Source organism: Typha latifolia, chromosome 1 (genome assembly GCF_019914945.1).
Source record: "Typha latifolia isolate L0001 chromosome 1, TyphaL0001v2, whole genome shotgun sequence".
NCBI lineage: Eukaryota > Viridiplantae > Streptophyta > Magnoliopsida > Poales > Typhaceae > Typha > Typha latifolia.
This window is the reverse complement of record NC_133086.1, coordinates 11,843,138-11,865,309: the sequence shown is the minus strand read 5'-3', so window position 1 is coordinate 11,865,309 and position 22,172 is coordinate 11,843,138. Positions and strand designations below refer to the sequence as shown.

The 22,172-nt window shown below is 34.7% G+C and overlaps 1 protein-coding gene and 1 long non-coding RNA gene across 3 annotated transcripts in view; one reads left to right on the top strand and one right to left on the bottom strand.

The window, feature by feature from the left end:
- The first annotated feature begins 3,610 nt into the window (after positions 1-3,610).
- Positions 3,611-22,172, top strand: part of LOC140789183 (uncharacterized) — a 45,462-nt gene continuing 26,900 nt past the window's right edge. For both annotated transcript variants that reach the window (XM_073138800.1, XM_073138793.1), the window contains exons 1-3: positions 3,611-4,133; positions 11,996-12,048; positions 12,313-12,416. In XM_073138800.1, coding sequence (XP_072994901.1) covers positions 3,836-4,133; positions 11,996-12,048; positions 12,313-12,416 — 455 coding nt within the window. In that variant the 5' untranslated portion in view covers positions 3,611-3,835. The remainder of the gene's footprint in view (positions 4,134-11,995; positions 12,049-12,312; positions 12,417-22,172) is intronic.
- Positions 16,054-16,932, bottom strand: LOC140789201 (uncharacterized). The gene is made up of 2 exons (XR_012109132.1): positions 16,901-16,932; positions 16,054-16,233 (listed from the first exon to the last, which is right to left on the bottom strand). It is a non-coding gene; the product is annotated as an uncharacterized lncRNA (long non-coding RNA).

The window sequence follows — 22,172 nt, the reverse complement described above, 5'->3', positions numbered from 1 at the left end:
CTAGAATGATAAAGACGATTTAACAACTACGGTAAAAGATAAAGACGAAAATAATAATTTGGCTAAATTCATATTCATTGAATGATAATTATCAACAAATGTCTACTCCTATTTACAAAAGTAAAAATCCTAGCAGATTAGATTCAAATGCGAATTATCTGATTTATTTAAAATTCAAAATAATAAGATAAAACTAAGTAACTAATTTGACTCAACTTGACTCGACTTAACCTACGTGGTCGAATCGTATCATCTTCTTCTTACTTTTCTTTATATTCTATCTCTTAAATTGGAAATAGTGGTGAGATAATTATGATTAATTTTTAATTTAATACCCTGACGTTATTTTGACTAACTAATATTGCCCAAATTACTAAAATACCCCATCATTCTCTCTCATTTTCTATATCCCTCCACCATCTTCCCCACCTACCTCGTCTACCGTTGTTGGCGCCGCCGGCACCACTTTTCCTCATCTTCCCCCCTCCCCCTCCTCCTTCTCCTCCTCTTCTCCCCTTTCCTTCTTCTTCTTCTTTTTTCGGAAGAGAAAAATAGGATGAAAAAGACAAATGTAATTTAGGTATTTATAAATTATTTTATATATTATAACGGAATATTTTTTTTTCTCTAGTACCGTCTAAGTTAACCTAAGATGTTAAATGAGAATTATAAGAAAAAAGAAGGGGTCGGGTTATAAAATTCTCAAAGACGAGGTGTGAATCATAAAATATATAAAATATAAGGTGTGATTTATAAAAGTCTCTTAACTTTATTATAATTATTTCACCACTATCTTTGATTAATCTATTACTTTATTAATTAAAGTGCGATTAGATAGACTTGTATAGAAAAAATAGAGAACGATTAGGGGATAAAAGAAGAAGAAGAAGAAGAAGAAGAAGAAGAAGAAGAAGAAAAATTAGATTAAGAAGAAGAAGCAACAGGGAAGAAGAAAAAGAAAAAGAATAAATATTAACAACCTTCACAAATATAATACTAACTTTTATTATTTTTTCTATACACTTTCTATACAATACAAAATCTACATATTTTACCACTATAATTTACAAATAAATAATAATAATTATGCAAAGTCATATTTTTGGTTATTTAACTAATCTTAATTAGCTCACAATTATGACCAATTAATTTCTTAATTTAATAATTAAATAGCAATTAGAGAGACTTGCATACAAAAAATAAAGAGGAATTAAGAGATTAAAAAAATGAGCAATTGAAGAAAAAGAAGAAAATAATAATAATAATAATAATAATAATAATAATAATAATAATAATAATAATAATAATAAATAGCATCAACATATAAGTAGAAGATGAAGATGAAGATGATGATGATGATGAGTATGACATCATTTCTCTCTTTTATAATGCTCCATCACCGTTTAATGAGGCATTAAATGATAGAAGTGCAAAATTGAAAGTAAAAGAGCAAAAGAGCTTCAAGTGCAAAGGAGATCGAAAATGGATCTAATTGAAAAAGTTGAAAACTAGATTAGTTTTTATGCAAAACAAACCCCTTGTTTTCTAACACAATTATTTATGTTGCCTATAATTTATATTCTGGTTGCTTGTTTTCTAACATAATTATCTTTGTTACTTGTAATTTATATTTTGGTTGCTTATTTTCTAACACAATTTATATTTGTTACTTGTAATTTATATTTTAATTTTCATAATTATCTTTGTTGCTTGTAATTTATATTTTGGTAATATTTATATCTTTTATAGTTAAATTAGACTTTATTTTAAGCTTGATTCAAGCTATATTCAAACCTAAATCAATTCAAGCTTGCTTAGGCTCAAAAATGGCTTGAATTGATAAGGCTTGAAATTGCTAATTGAGTAGCTCATTTAAGCTCTAGCTCGGCTCGAATTCGAAATAGGCTCGAAATTGGTTCGAATTTAAAAAATATTGGAAACAATATAGCATTATTTTAGCAATAGTTATCATTCTAGATTCATAGTTTAAATTACATTTTGTGGAATTTACATACAACAAACTCTATGACTCTTCTTATGAGATGATAAAGGTTCATGAGAAGTTGTTTGCTCTTTTTGATTATTATGTTCAGAATATTTCTAGAGTTTTCGATGTGACACTTTCAACTGCTTTATGTAAAGTTTCAAATGATACTGAAGATAACAACTCTATGATGAAGGTACTTTATTACCATTAGTATGTTCTAATAATTTTTTTAATGTTCTTTATATATATAGAATAATGATTTTTCATTATGTAGGAATTTGATTCATTTGAGAGTTTTGAGTTTGTGACTAAATGACAAAAGTGACAATTAGAATTGATCAAAATTCTAAATTGGATATTCTTAATTATTGGAAATCCAATCAATTTCGATATCCAAAACTTTCTCTCATGGCATATGATATATTAACTATTCTTATCTCTACAGTTGTTTATGAATCTGCTTTTAGTGTTGGTGGTAGAATATTTGATCAATATAGAAGTGCTTTAAAGCCTGAGACTTTAGAAGCTTTAATTTGTACTCGAGATTAGTTGTTTTATACTAGAGGTAAGCATATTTTATTGTTTTCTTATACAAATATTCAAAAAGTTTAGTCTACTAACTATTTTATTATATTATAGCAAAAAAATTAGTAACATTGGAGGAACTAACAAAAGATATTATAAATTTGGACTCAATGACTAATGCAAGTGAAGTTGTAGAATGCGGTGAATGCTCAATGACTAATGCAATTGAAGTTTTTTTTTTCTCTATCTTATATCTTAGTTTTTAACATTATCTTTTATTTATTTTTGATAGGGTCATAATCTTTGGACAATAAAATGGAGGGCTTAATGTTACTATTTACTTATTATAAACTATTTATAATTTATGATGGACGGTAAACTTTAAACTTTGTTTTAATTATTAATGGATTATTATATTTGAGTTAGAACTAAAATTGTTGTTGTACGGATTTATTTTAAACTTTGTTTTAAATTTTATTTCATACAATTTGTTGTATGAATTTGAGCTTAAGAGTTAGAACTTTGTTCTAAACTCTAAATTTTATTGTATAACTTGTTATATGGATTTGTTCTAAATTTTATTCTATACAATTTATTATATGTATTTGGGTTTAAAAGTTAGAACTATGTTTTAAACTCTAAACTTTGTTGTAAGAGCTTTTGTTATGATAAATTATTAGAATTATAATTTTGATGTTGTATGAGTTGAGTTAAAAATAGATTATTTTGTTTATATGAGAAATTAATAATATTAAATTTTATATAGGATTTATTAAACGAGTTAGACGGATCTTATTAACGGATCGTGTAAACGGGTTAGACGGATTATGTTAATGTGTTGTGTTATCCATTTAATAATTGGGTCATGTTTGTGTCTACCAAATATAACTTGTTTATTAATTGGGTCATGTTCAAGTGAAGTTGACTCGACCCAAACTCAACCCAAACCCGCCCGATCTGCCCGATCTGAACTCCGCTTAATTTGGTCCGATTGCCACCACTTACGATATCCACAAGGTAGACAACTGCTGTTCGAACTACAACCTACAAAAAAAAGAAAAATTTCGCTGCTATCTATTTTCCGCTTTTGGAAGTTACTGGTGAAGTAACCAATTCGACTGTAATTTACAGCAAAAACCCTCCGTTCTCAAAAGTCCCTCTCCCCCCCCCCCCCCGTTCCCTTTTTTTCTTCCACATCCCAATATGTCATCCTCCCCTCCATAAATCCCCTCCTTTCTCCCTCCAAATCCTCTCTCTCTCTCTCTAGAAATCCAAAAACCAAACTCATCCCTTCCACCCGCCCACCCCCCCTCTCTTCCGTCTATGGCATCCCTATTCAGGGCTCGCCGGACGGAGGAGGGCCGATCCGGCGGTAAGATACTTCGCGGCAGGCGGGCGGCGGCGGCGGCGGCTTCACCCTACGCTCGCCCGCAAAGTCCACCCCCACTACCTTCTCCTTCTCCCACTCTTCATGAGCAATCTGTAAGCCCTAAGTGGCTCTCGGGTCTCATTTCGGGTGCTGGGAAGTTGATCTCCTCGGTGTTCGGCTCCGATGGCGGCTCCTCGTCCTCCTCATCCTCCTCTGGCTACTCCTCAGATGAAGACGTTTTGTCGAGCTCCAGTGAGTTAGCAAGCTTTTACTTTCTTAGTTGTTTTGCTGCTTTCTATCAGTGGATTCTCTTGGTTCTTTTGGATTGAAGTTTCTTGGCAAAGAAAGACGAGCAGTTCGATAGTTAACTTAATTGATTAGTTTCTCTTGTTTTTTCAAATGATGCTATCCCAAAGGGAAAAATTGGGATTTGGAAGAGCGAGAATTGGTGGATTGGTATTGAAATGAAGTTGATGGAAATGTGGGTCTAGCTTAGGTATGTTGTTTTCCACGATACTGTTTGGTTAAAGGTGCAATTGGGTGTGCGTGCTAGGGCTTATAATGGCCTGATTTTAGTTGAGGCAAAAATAAGGTGGAAGCCTTTGTGGAAAGACGCTAGATGAGTTAGATATTACAGGAGACGTTAGAGGAAGTAATCTTACTCATACAGTCTTCTTTAACTATAAATACTTTGTTAATAAAGATGGCTTAATGACTTTAATAATTCATTCAAAGTCTTTGCAGAATAATGATTTGTCTAGCATACAGAAATGATGTCTCATAACAAGAGCTAATCTATATTCTATGATAACTTGTGAAAGCCAACTTATTTTCCTGAACTTATCAACTTTTTTTATAATAGTCATAGTTCTTCTTTATATTTCCTTGAATATTTGGATAAATTTTACAGTATAGGCCTATAGATTATGCCAGGACGGTGATTGGGTCCCTTCAAAATTGCTAAGCTGACTAGGGTCAGCAGAAAATGTCACTGAGTGATGTGTGCATAAGTCTCTTCTAGTATACATTGAGAGATTAGAGTGCTCATGAATAATCGCCAAAAATATCTGTCCAGGCTATTCCTAGTCCTACTAAAGTCACCAAGAAAGTCGTTTATATGATCTAAGTTAAGAATTTCTTCCATGGAGATTTTCTGCTCTCTGTTTAGATTTTTGAGTAGGATTGTCAAAATTCGCCGAAGCAAGCGAGAATCATCCTTGTCTTTTCAGATTGGTATTATTTTTACCTTCAATAGTATCATAAACTGAAATGCTCATCTTAAATCATATTTTTTCATTTAAGGTCATATTTCATTACATTATTCAAAATAAGAAACTTTTTTTGTAAAGTTAATCGTTTATATTGATACAACAAGCACAAGTTATTATGAGAAAGATAGAAGTTAATCTTAAATGTGATTATTTAATTGTGAAATAAGTTTTAATTGGAATATTGATACGATTCGGACTTCACCGACGTCGTCTCGAGCATGGATTCACTTTAGGAGTGTTTTTATTTCATGTTTTAGTGTTTAATTTCCATTAAAATAAGTTTTCTGTAAGTCGCGTTCGAACGCGGGTGGAGTGAGTTCGAACGCGGTTTGTGAACAGGGTTGTGAACGTGGTGAAGAGAATGTACTGTGCGTTCGAACGCACTGGGAACGCCTGCATCGCGTTCGCAAATACCGACAGGCGCGTTCGATCACGCGTTCGAACGTCTGCATCGCGTTCGCAAATCCAGAAGAGCTAATTCGGTGCGTTCGAACGCGGTCGGGCGAGTTCGAACGCGGTTGGCGAAAATTGTGTTTTAGGGTTAATGTGAGTTGTTGGTTAGCCTATAAAAGGATGTGTAGGGCAACCAAGATTATTATGGATTATTGAGATTGAGTTTTGTCTTACCTCCTTCGTCTTCTTCGCTCCCGTTCTCTCAATCTCCGACGACGCCGCTTTTAACCTCCCTCGTCCGGCTAATCACCCTAGTCCCTTAGGGGTGGCCCTCTTCTCCCCCTTCGTCCAATCTATCCAACACTTGCCCTAATCCTTTCATCAACCACAACCGTTCCACCATCACTTTTCACCGGTGCCACCACATTAACGCCGGTCCACCACCATCCACCATTACCTAGGATCTCGTGCCTCCATCCACGAATCCAAAACAGAGCATCCTGACGTTCGTCCACTAAACGAACGATATCTCGAGATCCCCAACTCCGATTCGCCTGTAACTAGATTTGTTGGAAAGCTCTTTTACGAGGCTACAACATATCGAAATCTCACGTCGATCCGACGACAGCATATTTCGGGATCTAATTTCAAAGTTCCGTGCCTGATTGTAACAAGCTGGTATCAGAGCCTTAGCCCCAAAGAGAAGATCGTATCAACTTGGGTATCGAGCCTTAGCCCCAAAGAGAAGATCGTATCAAATATCATACACAATTTGCTAATTACTTTCTGATTCATGCCCATGAAACTTATTAGCAAGCTTCTAAGTACCAATATTGGTCATCGAAGAACACGATACATATTGTTAGTTTTGGGCGTATAGGCGTTTCAGCTGTTTTAATTTTGAACTATTTTTTAATTAATTAAATTCTAAAAATATAATATAAACATGGAAAATCATTGAAATTAAGGACTATAAAGTTAAGAAAATTTAGATTACTCACATAAGATAGGAGCAACATAATACAAAGAGTGAAAAATACTAAGAACAATCGAACTCTAGATGATTCAATAAATACCTGTGTTCATCGGCATCATCACCTTTGCAACAAATATGGTAGGAAGCGTCATGTAGATGAGATTAATGACTTCCTTTGCAATAGAGGTGAGTATAGGGTGTTAAAAGGAAAACTAAAAAAGAGTGGAGTGAAGTAAAAAATTGCAACAAAAAGAAAAAAAGAGAAAAATAGGAAAGAAACATAAAATATGGTGCTTAAGACATCAATAAATCAAAAATTGATATCTCAAGTTGTATTCAGGTTAGTTGCAATTTATACTATATATAGTCTGCATAAATAAAGAAGAAATCTAAATTTTGTGTTTACGGATGATATGATCAATTATACATACTGCTTGATATGACTAATATTGTATTGAAACTAAGGAAAAACTGGTTTCAGTATTGGTTTTGGATCGGTAAGGGCCAATACCAATATGTATCGATATCGATCGATACATCGAACCATGCTTATTAACGATGAAAATGGTTAGGAATTCATAAAGTAGCATTTTTAAGATGATTTATTTTCAAGTCATAATGTGATCATTCAATATCAAATCCAAGGATTGCCATGCCGATGTAGTATCAATACTTGACACGAGGGGTGCCACTTCTTTCGCCTCCTACAAATTGCTACTAAGCGGCTCTTAAAGGCAATTAATGGGGGAGATCGTCGCCTTTGTCGTTGCTCCGCCATCCCTTTCGTGTTCGCCCTGTCATTGTCGTATGCTAGCAATAGGAGAAAGAAGATGATGCCAAAATGGGTCAAAATAAAAGGATTTGCAAAGTGGATCCAACTTAAATAGTTGATCAAGGAGCAGCATGGAGAGTGACAGTGATGGCGAGGGCGACACAATAAGTAGTCTCCCTCTCCCTCCTTTTTTTCTCTACCTCTGGGCTGGCAGTGGAGCCTCTTTCTCAAGGCACGTGACATGACGTGCCATGCCTTGAGCATGACAATCTTTGATCAAATCTACTCTTAATTGGGACATTTTTAATTTATCATTGCAATCCATGAGATACGATTTTTTCTAAATAAGCTGTAAACATCAACTTTGCTATTCTTTTCCTATTTATCATCATTTTCTAAAGTTTCTATCATATTCAAGAGAAGATCTATTTATAAGCTCAATTGTTTTGATGCATTTTTTTCCTTAAATTATGAGTATCCTTATATTAAAGAGAAGATAAACTGGAGAACTACCAATTGATATTTGTCAAGAGCAATGAGGAAGCCAACGATGACGACTACTAAGAGCATTCACATCATACAAGTTTATTTTATTGATACTAATTTTTTAGGAAATATGATTTTTCCATTCACATTAAGTGAAGGATGCAAGTATACTACTATACTCATTATCATCAACTTCTAGATTGCTTTTCTGAATTTTAGAATAGTATGAGAATACCACATGAACATCAAAGCATTTTCTTAGGTGAAAGTTTGTTGTTTGGGTTTCATGCCCCTTCTTACTTTCTTATTTTCACGCGCTGTCTCGACTTGTTACTATAAGTATTTTAAGCGACATTTTTTTTTTTCCTACTAGTTCTTTTCTTTTCTTTTCACTTTTTTCTCCTCTATTTCCACCAAGGTTTCGAAACTCGGTATCGAAACCGGGATCAGTTGTTAGAGAAAATGATACGTATCGATCGTATTGGCTGTACTAGTCGTATCGACCGCCGTATCAGATTGGACTATTTTTAATTATGTAAAATTTAAATATTGTTTGAAATGCAGAAAAAATTATAAAAAATAACAGAAAAATAAGAAAATAAAAATTAGTCATATATAAAGCCTAAATGAAAGGAAAAACTCACTTAAAACTATAATGAATTTCGACTTAAATTAGATAAATTTTTATGCTTGTAAATTATTACTGCAGAACAATATAAAGAGAGAGATCTCTCTTCACTGTTATTCTATAGTAATAAGAAAAGATGAGTTAAAAAGTGGGTGAGAAAGAGGAAAAAGAGAAATGAGAAAAAAATTTATCCGAGTTCATCAAAATGTGGACTAGCTGGATTGGCCATCGGATAACTTCGGTGAAGTGTGAGAGCGGGAGGAGAGTGTGTGTGAAAGATAGAGGGTAAAAACTAAAAATTTGAAAAGAAGGCTGACATCAATTACTAATGTCTCCTAAGTTAGATACATTTTAAATTCAATCTGAATCTTAAAAAAAAATTAATTTCAGCCGATATTGTTGTTTTCAACTAATAGTTTTGGCCAATACAGTCGAGACGAATTGGCCGAAACTGGCCGATCCCAGATCGAGACTGGTTTTGAGTCCGGATCGGGATCAGTTATGGCCGATCCTGATCCAAATCAACCATTTCACTATCACTCTATTGACCCATCTTCTTTTCGCCTCACCACTACGTGGAGCACGAAGGGCTTTCTTTCCCCTTTGTGGACTGCAAAGGATAAGGCAAAGGTCTTTCTTTCCCTTTCCTCTTCTCCCTACCTCACCACCATATCGACAATAGATTGCATATATAATTATATATATATATATATATATATAAATTATCAATTTATTTATTGCCGTATCCTTGCCATATTTGTATCTTATTTTCTGAGGATTTGCTGTCTCCTCAAATTCCTATCCTATTTTATTTGTAATTGTATCACATATTTGTGCTTCCTAGGGAAGCATTTATAGACAAAGGTAATTTCGGTGCAAATGTTCTATCATCCATATCTTATACATATAGCCATTAATTTTTCGGTTCTTGCCTACACACCTAGGAAGCACGGATACTCCATTTTGGGCGATACAACCTGGATTCGTATTCTATACGTTTTTAGAGTAGTTAAAATTAAAATAATTAATTTTTATTTTCGGATACGGGGTGGATACGACCTGAATACGTTTTTTTATAGACCTATTATCTGATTACTTACCCCGCCCGGCTCCCCCTTTCGTTCTCCCCTTCTCTATGAACTTATGTGCCCTAACCCCTCTCTCGGTGACCGATGGTGCTGCTCTCCCTCTCTCTCGACAAATAGCCAATGGCGACACCCTCGACGCCGATCTTCCTCTCTCACTCTCTCACATTGGTATCTTCCTCTCTCACTCTTTCACGCAGGTATCTTCCTCTCACTCCTACAATACTCTCACAGTATCTTCTCTAAATTTTCTTCTCTCACTCTCTCATGCCGATCTTCCTTTCTCACTCTCTCACGCTGATCTTCCCTCTCTTACTCTTTCACGCCGTTCTCCCCCTTTTCTTTTTTTTTTTCTCTAAATTTTTCTTTGTTTTTCAGAGAACAAGAATTCTCTGTAAAACAGAGAAAATACTAGGTTTTCTTTGTTTTTCTCCATTAAATTAGTAGGTAAATGATTATATGAATGCAATGATATTTACTATAGTTCTCTAAAAAACAAAGAAAATGCTAGGTTTTCTTTGTTTTTCTCCGTTAAATTAGTAGGTAAATGATTATATGAATACAATGATATTTACTATTCTCATTTTGCTGCATTAATTGTTGTATGTTGATTTATTCTTTGTTTAATTGTCTTTGGTATCTTCTACTCATTTTTGCTATTAAATACTTATGTAGATAGTAGATATATTAAAATATTGAATGCAATGTTATGTGTAGATTGTCATTAGAATATAATTTTTTTTGCACATGCACATGCACATGCATAGGTTGCCATTAGGATAGAAATTTTTTTTATATAATTAATTTATTGCCTAATCCTAAACGTATCGTATCATGTTTTTTGAAAATTTGCCATATCCCCATGTCAGTATTGTATCTTATCCGTATCCTGTATCCGTGCTTCATAGCTACACACCCTAGATCAGATCTAATCCAATAGTCTCCGAGAAAGCCATCAACAGACACTGTTTCTTTCAGATCTATTTGACTGGTTTCCAGTAATAACCTTACTATCTTTCTCCAATAGATCTCTTTTCCACTGGATTTACTTCTCTGAATCATTTCCTGGTTTGTAATCTGTTGCTGTAGATTCCAGTGAATTTGCCCCAAAACCTTTCACTCAATGTTGCTGGTTCGTTTCTTCAGATCCAGATCGCTTCTGTTAGATATTCTTTACCTAATTTTGATCTAAGATTATTTAGTAACTATAGTTATGTTTCACTTTAAGCAATCCTATGGTTAAAAGTCTGTCTGATAACTAACATAGAGTAGTTTTGGGCCAAAGAGAAAAAAAAAAGAAAAAGGAAAAATAAAAGAAAAAGGCCTCAATATGTAGAGTTGGAAATGTATGATTTAAATCGGGATATCGTTAACAGCTATAGCTACACCTTTTAAATTTCAGTTGTGGCAAATGGTATATTAGCAACCGTTTCTAGTAGTTCTTCAACTCCCAAGGGCATGTATACTTGACGTACATGTCAATTCTTTTTTCATTTTACCTACTTTGAAGTTGACCCCATAGTTGGGACTTTGGATTGTTGTTTATATTATACTTTTTAGTTTTTACTATTTGGAATCAAATCTAGATAGATTCAATTGATCTCAATTCATCAAAATCTAGAATCTAGTTAATTTCAAGTCTGAAAGAATTTCTTGTTTACAAGTAAACGAGATTGCACAGTATTCCAGTCAACCATGTTATATTGGAAATACATAAACCAAATTGAGCTTGTGACTATGTTCCATTTTCAACTCTAACCTTGGTTTGGTGCGCTCAATTTCCAATGTTAACCTTGGTTTGGTATGCTCAATTTCTAACCCTAACCTCGATTTGGTAAAAAATAATAATAACTATGATTATTACTTTGACCACCTCTTCTCTTGTAATGCATTCCCTTAATTATATTATCTGCACCTCAGACATAATTATCACTTTAACACTATTACCACCAGTGCCATAATCATCACTATGATGGTAGGCACAGTGGTGGTTGTGGTGCCAACAACGATGGTAGTGCCCATAGCACTACTAGGATGAGGGAGTGAGAGGATCAGAGCATGGTCCTCAGAGTAATGGCAAGAGGAGGGGGAGAAACTCCATTGAAGGAATTTTTTTTCAAAAATTGATTCTCATCAATTTTCGATCTCTAGTCAGCAGGTTTGTTATAGATCTAGTCAAACCCACTGAAATCAATTGAATCTAATCATTTAAAAGTTCCAAACTACGAATTTTCCTGATGAGCAGATAGTATGCATATTGTTTTGTACACCTCTCTCTTACCATCACATGAAAAATGAGCAAGCTGTAACATTTGTAGGATTTGCTGTAGCTTCTTTATTTTTGTTTCCAAGTTTAGGATTGTTATGTTTACAGGCAGTAAGATTATGGTTCCCATTCATTGGTTTTTGTCCTCTTCATTTTGTAAAAGTAGTGACTTTAGTAATAACATAGCTGGATCATTTTTACTTAGCTTATTGGTGGCATCTTAATCTACTTATGCAGACAAAGGGAATGATGCTGACGTATCTCAAGGAATGCTTCAGGAATCTAATCAAGTAATTCTGCTATTATGTTCTTGCATACAGAATCACTTAACCTAATATAGGTCGAGCATGAATGTAATGTATTATCTTAATGATGTTAATACCAATGCATGCTACTTAAATTCATACATCAATTTGTTATATTTCATATTTGGGCATCTCATTGTGTCAAGGCAATGCATGCAAATTCTTTTGGAATTTCTCACTACAAGATAATGTGTGCGAATTTTCTCAATCGACATGATGGATAATTGCACTTTGTTCATGTTTGAGCAGGGAACAGGGTTAATCAGGGGTCATATGGAGTCAAAAGCAATTGTTCCTATAAGTGACTCTAAACTTGCTATTGAGCACTTGCTTATGCAAGAAACCTTCTCGAGGTAGTTAAGAAACAAATCCTTTCCTGATTTTCTGTTCTTCTAGATTTGTGCTGCTCTGATCTTTTTTTATAACTCCCTATTGTGCTAAACTGGAAATTTACATATGCCTTTCCCCAAGTGCTCAAGTGTCATTTTTGGATGCAAAAGATTTGTGTCCCCTTCAGTTTCTTCTTGTATGCTTTTGCTTCATATTGGAGTGTTCATTCTTTGTGCATGAGATAAAATGCCTAAGGTTGTTTATTGCTAGTTTACTATAAAATTATCACCAAATCATGTTATTATGTTATAAGGAGAAGAGGATTGTGAACATCTTATTCTTCAAAGTATACTGCCTTAAAAAATATTTTTGTGGCAATCGTGTGGTCAAAAAGAAGAATAATTTGAACATGTCGGGTTTGCTGGGTTTGGGTTGGATTGGGTCAGTTTCATTGGGTTCAGGTTGGGTTGGGTTCTGATCGGTTTGGGTTCTGATCGGGTTAAGGTAATGCAAATATGAACACAACCATTTATTAAATAGGTGAAAAATGTTAAACATGAACACGACCCATTTAATCTATTTAATAAAAGAGTTGTGTTCTTTATACCACATGGTTAACCCAATTACACAATTATCACAAAAACTTGGACAACAAGATTTAGAATATATACAGAATTTTATAACTAAACTAACAAAAATAAATACAACACAAATCTAGCATATATAAATATTTATTTTACAATATCTTGGCGATATCTACTAGACAAATTGTTTATTAGCAACAACATGAAATACAACTCTCACCATAAACATATTACATTTCTTTTAGACTTCACATATTTCCACAAATTAAACATATGAGTAAGCTTCAAAATTGACAACTCATTAAAAGATACTGATGCAGGACAACATCTTGATTGTAGAGTTGAGAAGTAGGGAGAAATAATCAAACCTGTGGAATCCACCAATCGGGGTGTCGGAATTTATCGACGTTGGAATCCACCAACAAACACTCAATATGCAAAAACTCTCAAAATATTCATTAACCCATAAAAGATGATTACAAGCCTTTATATAGGCAAAATAAAGTGAAAGACAAAAGACAAAAATAACCCTAGAAGGTGACTAGTCACAACCCTCGTTAAGCTAAAGGGCCACGGGTGCAGTCCTTTTGTGCTTACGAGAATAAACGTGACGAAAAGTGGTGTCCCCACCAACTCTCCCGGGGTGGAAGAAACTCAACCCAGTCGAGTGACTCTGATAGTACTCCAAAATGTCAAGGACAAGTTGCTGTAACTCCTCGCGAGTAATTCACGTACAATCAGACTTTGGTCGCCCGTGCCATCAAACAAGAAAACGATGAACCCCTCTTTCTACAGTAGATGTTATTTGATCATCTAAAGTAACGTCTATCTTTTCTTGTGATGTGGATGGGAAATGAGAAGTGGTAGGTGGCACAACAGGGATGTCTGGAAGGGTAGTAGATGTAGCATAGGGTTCGGTGGGGATGTGCATAGGTGGACGGTAGGCTGCTAGATCCTCAATATTAAAAGTACAACTAATGTCATAATCAGGGAGAATATCAATGACATAAGCATTAGCACCGACACGTTTCAGAACTTGGAAAGGTCCTGCACTACGGGCATGCAACTTTCGAATAGCTCCTGAAAGGAATCGTTCGGGTCTGAGACGAATCATAACATGATCTCCAACATCGAACTCCTTGGCACGTTTGTGCAAGTCGGCATGTATTTTATACTGGTGATTACTCGCCTCAATTCGCTTAGTGATCTCTTGATGCAAATAATGAACATGATGTGCAAATGCTTCGGCAGACTCATAGACTCTAGAATGAGATGACATAGGCAACAGATCTAGAGGTTTGTGTGCTTTAAAACCATGAACAACTTCAAATGAGCTCATGCCAATAGACCTATTAATGGAGTTATTATATGCAAATCGAGCTATAGGAAGAATGCCATCCCAGCTTTTGTTATGATTACCTACGAGACGGCGCAAAAGATTTCTAAGATTACGATTAACGACCTCGGTTTGACCATCAGTTTGAGGATGATAGGTAATAAAAAATTTTAATTTTGTGTCAACCATGTGCCATAAGGTTTTCTAAAAATAGCTCATAAAGCGAACATCCCGGTTCGAAACAATGGTTTTTGGAAGACCATATAACTTGACGATATGGGCAAAGTACAATTTGGCCACTTGTGACGCATCAAAGCTGACCATCAGTTTGAGGATGATAGGCAGTAGAAAATTTTAATTTTGTGTCAACCATATGCCATAAGGTTTTCTAAAAATAGCTCATAAAGCGAACATCCCGGTTAGAAACAATGGTTTTTGGAAGACCATATAACTTGACGATATGGGCAAAGTACAATTTGGCCACTTGTGACACATCAAAGCTGATGCAGGATAACGTCTTGATTGTAGAGTTGAAAAAAAGTAGGGAGAAATAATCAAACCCGTGGAATTCACCAATCAGGATGTCGGAATCCATCGATGTTGGCATCCACCAACAAACACACAATAGGCAAAAGCTCTCAAAATATTTATTAACCCATAAAAGATTATTACAAACCTTTATATATGTCACGACCCAAAATAGGAATCATGACCGGCCATGCATCTCAATATGCTTGAGATGCACGAAGCCTTACCAATACTCTCTACGTATAGATGACAAGATAAATAAATAAAATGAGAATGTGCTTTATTAAAATTTTATTACTAAATGCAATTAAAATAAAAACAATGTTAATGTTTTTGAGTCTCTAAAATAAAATTAAAATAAAATAAAATATTCTAATCTAAAGCACAAAATCTAAAAGAGCGGAAGGGTAAATAGGTGAATCCTAAGTGGAGGTGGAATCCGGGTACATCACGCTCAGTCGCCCCGCTGTCTATTACCTGAAATAAATAAACAAATACAAAAAAAAAATAATAGAACTTGTGAGCCAACAACTATAGCTCAGTGAGTGGAATCCACTCAAACCAAATAAATTTTAAAACATATTAATGCTGAATAAATTAAACTAAAAGCAACAATATCCATCATAATATGCAATAGGCATGCTCTCTACATAGTAACAATGATAACAATAGAGAAATGTCACAACTTGTAACTTTGCACGTTTTCAACATATTAACATCTTTTTGATATTTATATTGTCATATGTCTCAATGGGTCCAAATAAATTGTAACCTCGAGATGACGCTCGGGACTTTTCTTCATAGCTGATCCGGTTAGGGTCATCAGAGGGTATCACCCTGTGATCAACACACTCTGTCTTTTCCTCTAACCGTTGAGAGAAGTTAGAGTCACCTAGGAAATTTTCTCATACTTCTTAGGACTATTCCCTAACCCCGCCAGAGTCACCTAAGAAAGTCACCGCAGTGATCAAATTTAGGACTTTCCCCTGGACTTCCAGATAGACTTGAGTCACCACGGAAAAATCGCAAACGATTTATACCAGGACTGTTCTCTAAGTTGTATCAATACTAGTCTTATTTTTCTTTTCACAATTTTTCAATATTTGCACGAAGTATGGTGATGCACTGAATATAATAATTAAATGTACACAGGAAATAAAACAATTAAATTTTCGCACGTACAGATGAAATAAATAGATTTGCACACAGAAATTGTAACAATTTAATTTTTACATATAAGGGTGAAATAAATAATTTGCACACAGAAAATTTACATGGTCCGACAAAAATACGAAATACAATAAAATAAATATGTGAGTGAACCCACTCACCTGAGTCTAGGCAAGACAACCAAAATCTCAAATCTCTAGCCCACGAACTAAAAATCACCACCTTAAATAATAAACAACAATAACATTTTTAATTAAAATAATTATTAAAAATGTTTATACAATTTAACCTAAGAATAATTAAATTGGGCTAAAATGAGCCCAAAACAATTGGGCTGGGCTGCAGTTGGCCCGCAGCCCACCCAAATAAATTCTTAAATGGATTGGGCCAAGGCCCAATCCAAATAGATAATGGAACCGGGTCGGGTTCCTTGGATTCGGATCCAACCCGACCCGAATCCAACACTAAAAGGGAGAAGATCAGACTCGGGCAACCCGAGTCTGTCTTCCCCAAACCGAAGAGAGAGAGAAAAAGAAAGGAAAAGAGAGAGAAGGAAGAAGAGAAGGAGGAAGGCGCCGGCGACTGCCACGACGAAGGTTCGCCGGCCGCACCCCCGGCGTCTCAACACCCATACGGTGCCGCCGTCCTCGCGAGGTGGAGGAGAACCCGCGAACGGCGGTCGATCCCATGACTGACGGCGACCGGAGCCACGAGGGCTCCAACGGTGACTGCCCACGGCACGAGGCCAACGGCAAGGCGCTTCCAGAGGTAGCGACTGCGACTCGAAGCTGCCGGCCGGCCGAACCCCCCCCCCGTAAAAAAAAAATTAGGTATTTTGGATTTACTTATTTAATTTTAAATTAAACTAGAGGGATGAGAGAGAGCTCACCGGGGAGGAGTGTGGTGGGTCCAATTTCCTCCGGTGACGCTCCGGCTGGCCGATTCCACGGCGACGACTCTGACGGTGAGGGAGAAGCGACAGAAGGGAGGAAGGAGAGAGAGAAGAGGGCTGGGGGGTTATCAGTATTAAACAGAGAGAGAGAGAAAAAGAGATTAGGGTTTAATTTATAGTTTAGATGAGGATCAAATCTAATCCTCTAATCCGATCCGGATTAGATGAAATCCCTTCTTTCCCGCTGCGCACTGGAGAGGGAGAGGGGAGGGGCTGCACGTGCACCCTCCTCTCTCAACCCAAATTTTTTTTTTTTTTTTTTTGGTCCTAACAATATAGGCAAAATAAAGTAAAAGACAAAAGACGAAAATAGTCCTAAAAGGTGACTAGTCACAATTCTCGTTAAGCCAAAGGGCTACGGGTGCAGCCCTTTTGTGCTTACGAGAATAAACGTGACGAAAGTTGGTGTCCCCACCAGATACATATTGACAATTTGAATGGAAGACAAAAACTGAAAAACCAAATGGAATTCCAATTTGCGAACATCACTAAACTAGTGATGTACGCTTCTCCAATAAAAGGGATCTGAACTGCACAATATATAGATATTCCTCCTTCGAAACTTCTTTCCTGTTACAGTTATCTGGAGAGAAAAACAATGTAGCTGGATTAGAATTTTGTAACTAGATCAGGACAACCTTTCACATATCAATGTATAGATTAATAAAGCTGGATCAGAACAATGTATAGCTTGACAATAACAAGCTATACATTGATATGTGAAAAGTTGTAGAATGACTTTTCTTGGATATATATTTCTCTTTTGAAACTTCTCTGCTAATACAATTCTATGTAAAAGCATTGAATGAAGGAATGATTGACAATAAACAAAAACAAAAGAAGCTTAAACTTGCCAATTAATAGAAAGTCAATGTTGAAATCATGTACGTAAGAGTTGTCATTAATCGGTAGGGTTGTAAAGTAGATTCCACTGCTAAAAATGTCTATCATAATCTCATACTAGTTTTAGAGGTAATTAAGTGTGTATATGATATTGAATACCATACAGTTCTAATTCGTGAATATATGATATCGAACAAGCTTTGAAAGACCAATATAGTGGTATGCCCATTTGACATCTACTAGCAATTGGGTGATTGGGTCATCTGGAGCAGTCCTAGGCACAAATTAAATTGGATTCTCCAAAGAATTCACAGAATTAAAGAACAAGCACAGGCTCATCATTCTCCAAAGAATTCATAGAATCACCATACTAACTAATACCCCACCTAACCATGTCAGTTTCACAAATTAATCAGAGGATTGATATCTAGGTCATCTGGAGCAGTCCTAGGCACCAATTAAGTTGGGTTCTCCAAAGAATTCACAGAATTAAAGAACAAGCACAGGCTCATCATTCTCCAAAGAATTCATAGAATCACCATACTAACTAATACCCCACCTAACCATGTCACTTTCACAAATTAGTCGGAGGATTGTTATCTTACAGCAGTGTTGTCTTGCACCCTCATTCATACTTTCATAGTTTGTCATTTTCTTTTCTTAAATCATCATAAGATTCCATGACCTTCTCAAGATCTCGTTCATACGGACCCCACCCCCTCTCTAATTTAGTGCATTAAGCCACCAAATCATTTTTACCCTGAGATGAGCGTCTCCTTCTCAATGCACCTCCTCAATCCTTGGGCATTTATGCCCTTTTTCGTCTACCACCTACATCAAAAGAAAAAAAACCTCAAACAACCTCAAATTAGAAAAAAGATAGAAAAACCTAATAGAGAAGAAATAAATAAAGATTGAACAAAAGAATAATAAAAAAAATCAAACCTATTATTGCTCTAATCGACTTTCAGCATTGTAGAGGTGCTCTTCGATGAGAAAGATTTGATCATGGAAATATTAGATAAAATGGCATGTTCAAATGTGGCTTTGTACGAGAGACTTCTGACATATATTGAATTCCCATGTATTTTTGCTAGCGAGAGCTAGCATCTCACTAAAAATGAGGCGCTATCTATTTTTACTGCAATTACAAAAGGAAGAGGAGAAAAATGAAGAGATAGGGTTAGGGCAAAGCTATCTAACATATGTTGGGTATATGAGATGAATTAATCGGGTTAGCGGGTTAACTCGACTCAACCAGTATAAATAAACGGGTCAAATAGGCTGATTGATCCTTTTATGATTCAAACCCTATTAGACTAAACCCAAACGCGTTTAAAAGTCATGTTATCGGGTCGAGTCAACTTTTGCCAAGTACATTTTTGTAGAAGGGAAGTTATCCTATGCCAAGATTATTTGTTAGCTTCAATGGATGGATGCATTCTAAGAAAGGTTGTGTTGACACCCCTCAAAACTAATAAAGGAGTTTTATTGGAAGTTGATAACTTATAAAAAACATATATTTTTAGCTGCTGAAAATGTTCCGTGTTTCAAAATCCTCGGAGAGATAAAGTTGTAAATGATTGAATAAGTCTTCCAACACATCCAATATAATATTGATCAGTGTTCATATCAGAAAGATGAACAAAACAGTGAACAAAAGTGAATTATATTATTTAATAACGGATTACGTCAATTATCAACATATTATATGACGTTATTTTTCAACATATTACATTATTTTCTAAGCTGCTATCTTCTGACAAAATATTAGCCATAAAAATATTGAATTTGAAGATTACTCATGAGAGATGAAGTTATAGACGATTGTATAAGCTTTTGAATTGATCCAAAATAATATTGATTGGATTTCATATGAGAAAAATATGACGCAAACAGTGAACAAAAGCGAATTATGTGTTTAATAATAGATTACATTAATTATCAATGGATTACATTATTTTTTAAGCAGGTATCATCTTCCAACGAATATTTTGCCCTCAATAAGGTCGAATTGAGAGATAAAGTTTTAGTGGATTGAATAAGTTTCCAACGCATCTAAAATAATATTGATTAGAGTTCGTTTGAGAAAAATATAATTAAAACAGTGAGTAAAAGTGGATTACATCATTTATTAATGGATTATATTATTTTTCAACGGATTATGTTATTTTTTTAAGCTGTTATCTTCCAATGAGCTTTTAGCCATTGAAACGGTTGAATTTAAGGATATTTTTAAAAGATGAAGTTGTAGAGGATTGAATAACCTTTTTAATGCATTTAAAATAGTACCCATTGGAGTTAATATGAGAAAGATATGACCAAAACAGTGAACAATAACAAATTATGTCATGTATCAACGGATTATGTTATTTTTTAAGCTATCATCTTCTTAGAACTTTTAGCTACTGAAAAGGTTGAATTTAAAGATATTTGTGACAGATTATATTTTAGAGGATTAGATAATCTTTCCAGAGGATCCAACATAATACCAATTGAAGTAACATGCAAAAGATGTAAATAAAACAGTGAACAAGAGTGGATTATGTTATTTAATAAGATTACATTAATTATCAGTGGATTATGTTATATTTTCGAGCTGACATATTTCAACACATTTTTAGTCACAAAGATCGAATTTGAATATACTTGTAAGTGATGAAGTTGCAAGGGATTAGATAATCTTTCCATCGTGTCTAAAATAATATTGATATGAGTTCATATGAGAAAGATATGACCACAACAGTGAACCAAAGCGGATTATATTTTTTTTTTTTACAGATTGCAGTATTTTTCTATTTTTTTATGTTGTTATTTTCGAGAGCAATATGACAAAATCCAAGGTTCTAAAACTTGGTATCGGGATCGGCAGCTTGTATCGGATCATACTATTTTTTAATTACGTAAAATTCTAAATATTATTTAAAAATACAAAAACAGTTAATTTTTTTTTTAAAATGATTAGAAAGTAATGATTACTTACATATGAAGTCTAAAAACAAAAAATGTATTAACCTACTCAAAATTTTGATGAAAACTGAGTTAGATATCTCTTCTTTTCTCCCTTCTCTTTTCTGCTTTTTCTCTCTATTACTGCCAACACATATATATATATATATATTTCCTTTCTTCTTTCTCCTTTCTCTTTCTCTCTCTTCTTCTCTCTTATACAAGGCAAATTTATTTTTCTGATTTTTTTTTCATTTCTTCTCTCTCCCTCCTCTTCTCTCTCTCTCTCTCTTCCACCATCTCTTACTGCCGCAAGGCAATTATTTGCTCTCATTTTTTTTTCATTTCTTTTCTTTCTCCCTTCTCTTTCCTTCTCTCTCTGTTACTCCCTCTCAATCTCTTCCTCCTCTCTCTCACTCTCCACTCTCTCTGGTCTCTCTATCTAACTCTGTTCTTGCAGTAGAAAAGAGAGTACAGAGATTAAATAAGAGAGAGAAAGAGGAAGAGAAAGAGAGAGGAAAAGGCTAGAGAGAGAAATGAGAGATGGGGCAACAGAGAGAGAAGAGAGAAGGAAAGTTCGAATCGGGCGGGATTGGCCGAAACTTGGAACCATGACGAAAACACTAAACAAATGTACGTTCTTTTTATAAGTTATTATCTTGTAATGAATATTTAACCCTTGATAAAGTCAAATTTGAAGGTATTTATGAGAGATAAAGTTGGGGGGGATTGAATAATCTTTCTAATCCATCTAACAAATATTGATTGGGGTTCATATGATAAAAATAATACCAAAACATCGAACAGATGTGCATTTTTAAATATCATAATCCACTGTTATAAATAATTCAATATATCTTTAGGTAAATATTTGAATACTAAGTAACATCAAATAAAAAGTAAAAATTGATATGTAGGCTTATGAGCTCGTATAGGCTTGTGAAGACAATAATGACAAGTTTGTTTAGATAGAATGTTGGTAAGAGAAAGATGATCAAGAAGAAGAATATTTAATTATTGAGTTTAAAAGTGCTGTTTGAAAAAAATAATGTTTTCTTTTGGAAAAGGACAACTTGACATTAAATGAAAAGCATAATTTTCACTCTCTACTAAAAAATAAAGCAAAGACAAATTGGTCTAAAAACAATGAAATTGGATGATTTGGAAACATAAAATGAGAGAAAGTTGCAATAAGAAACTTATCTCAAGTTTATCTCGCAAAATGCTCAAAAAGTTTTCAATGAAACTTATGTAAAAAACCAAGGACTGCTATGTCGCCATCATCAACTCATGAGAGAGATGGAGAGAAGGAAAGATAAAGTACCTATCATGTCCGGGAGCCTCGACTGCCAACCCCATGCCTATCTCCTTGCCAAGCCCTCATTGTTGCCCTAGCTCTCTCCTCTTCAATCACTGT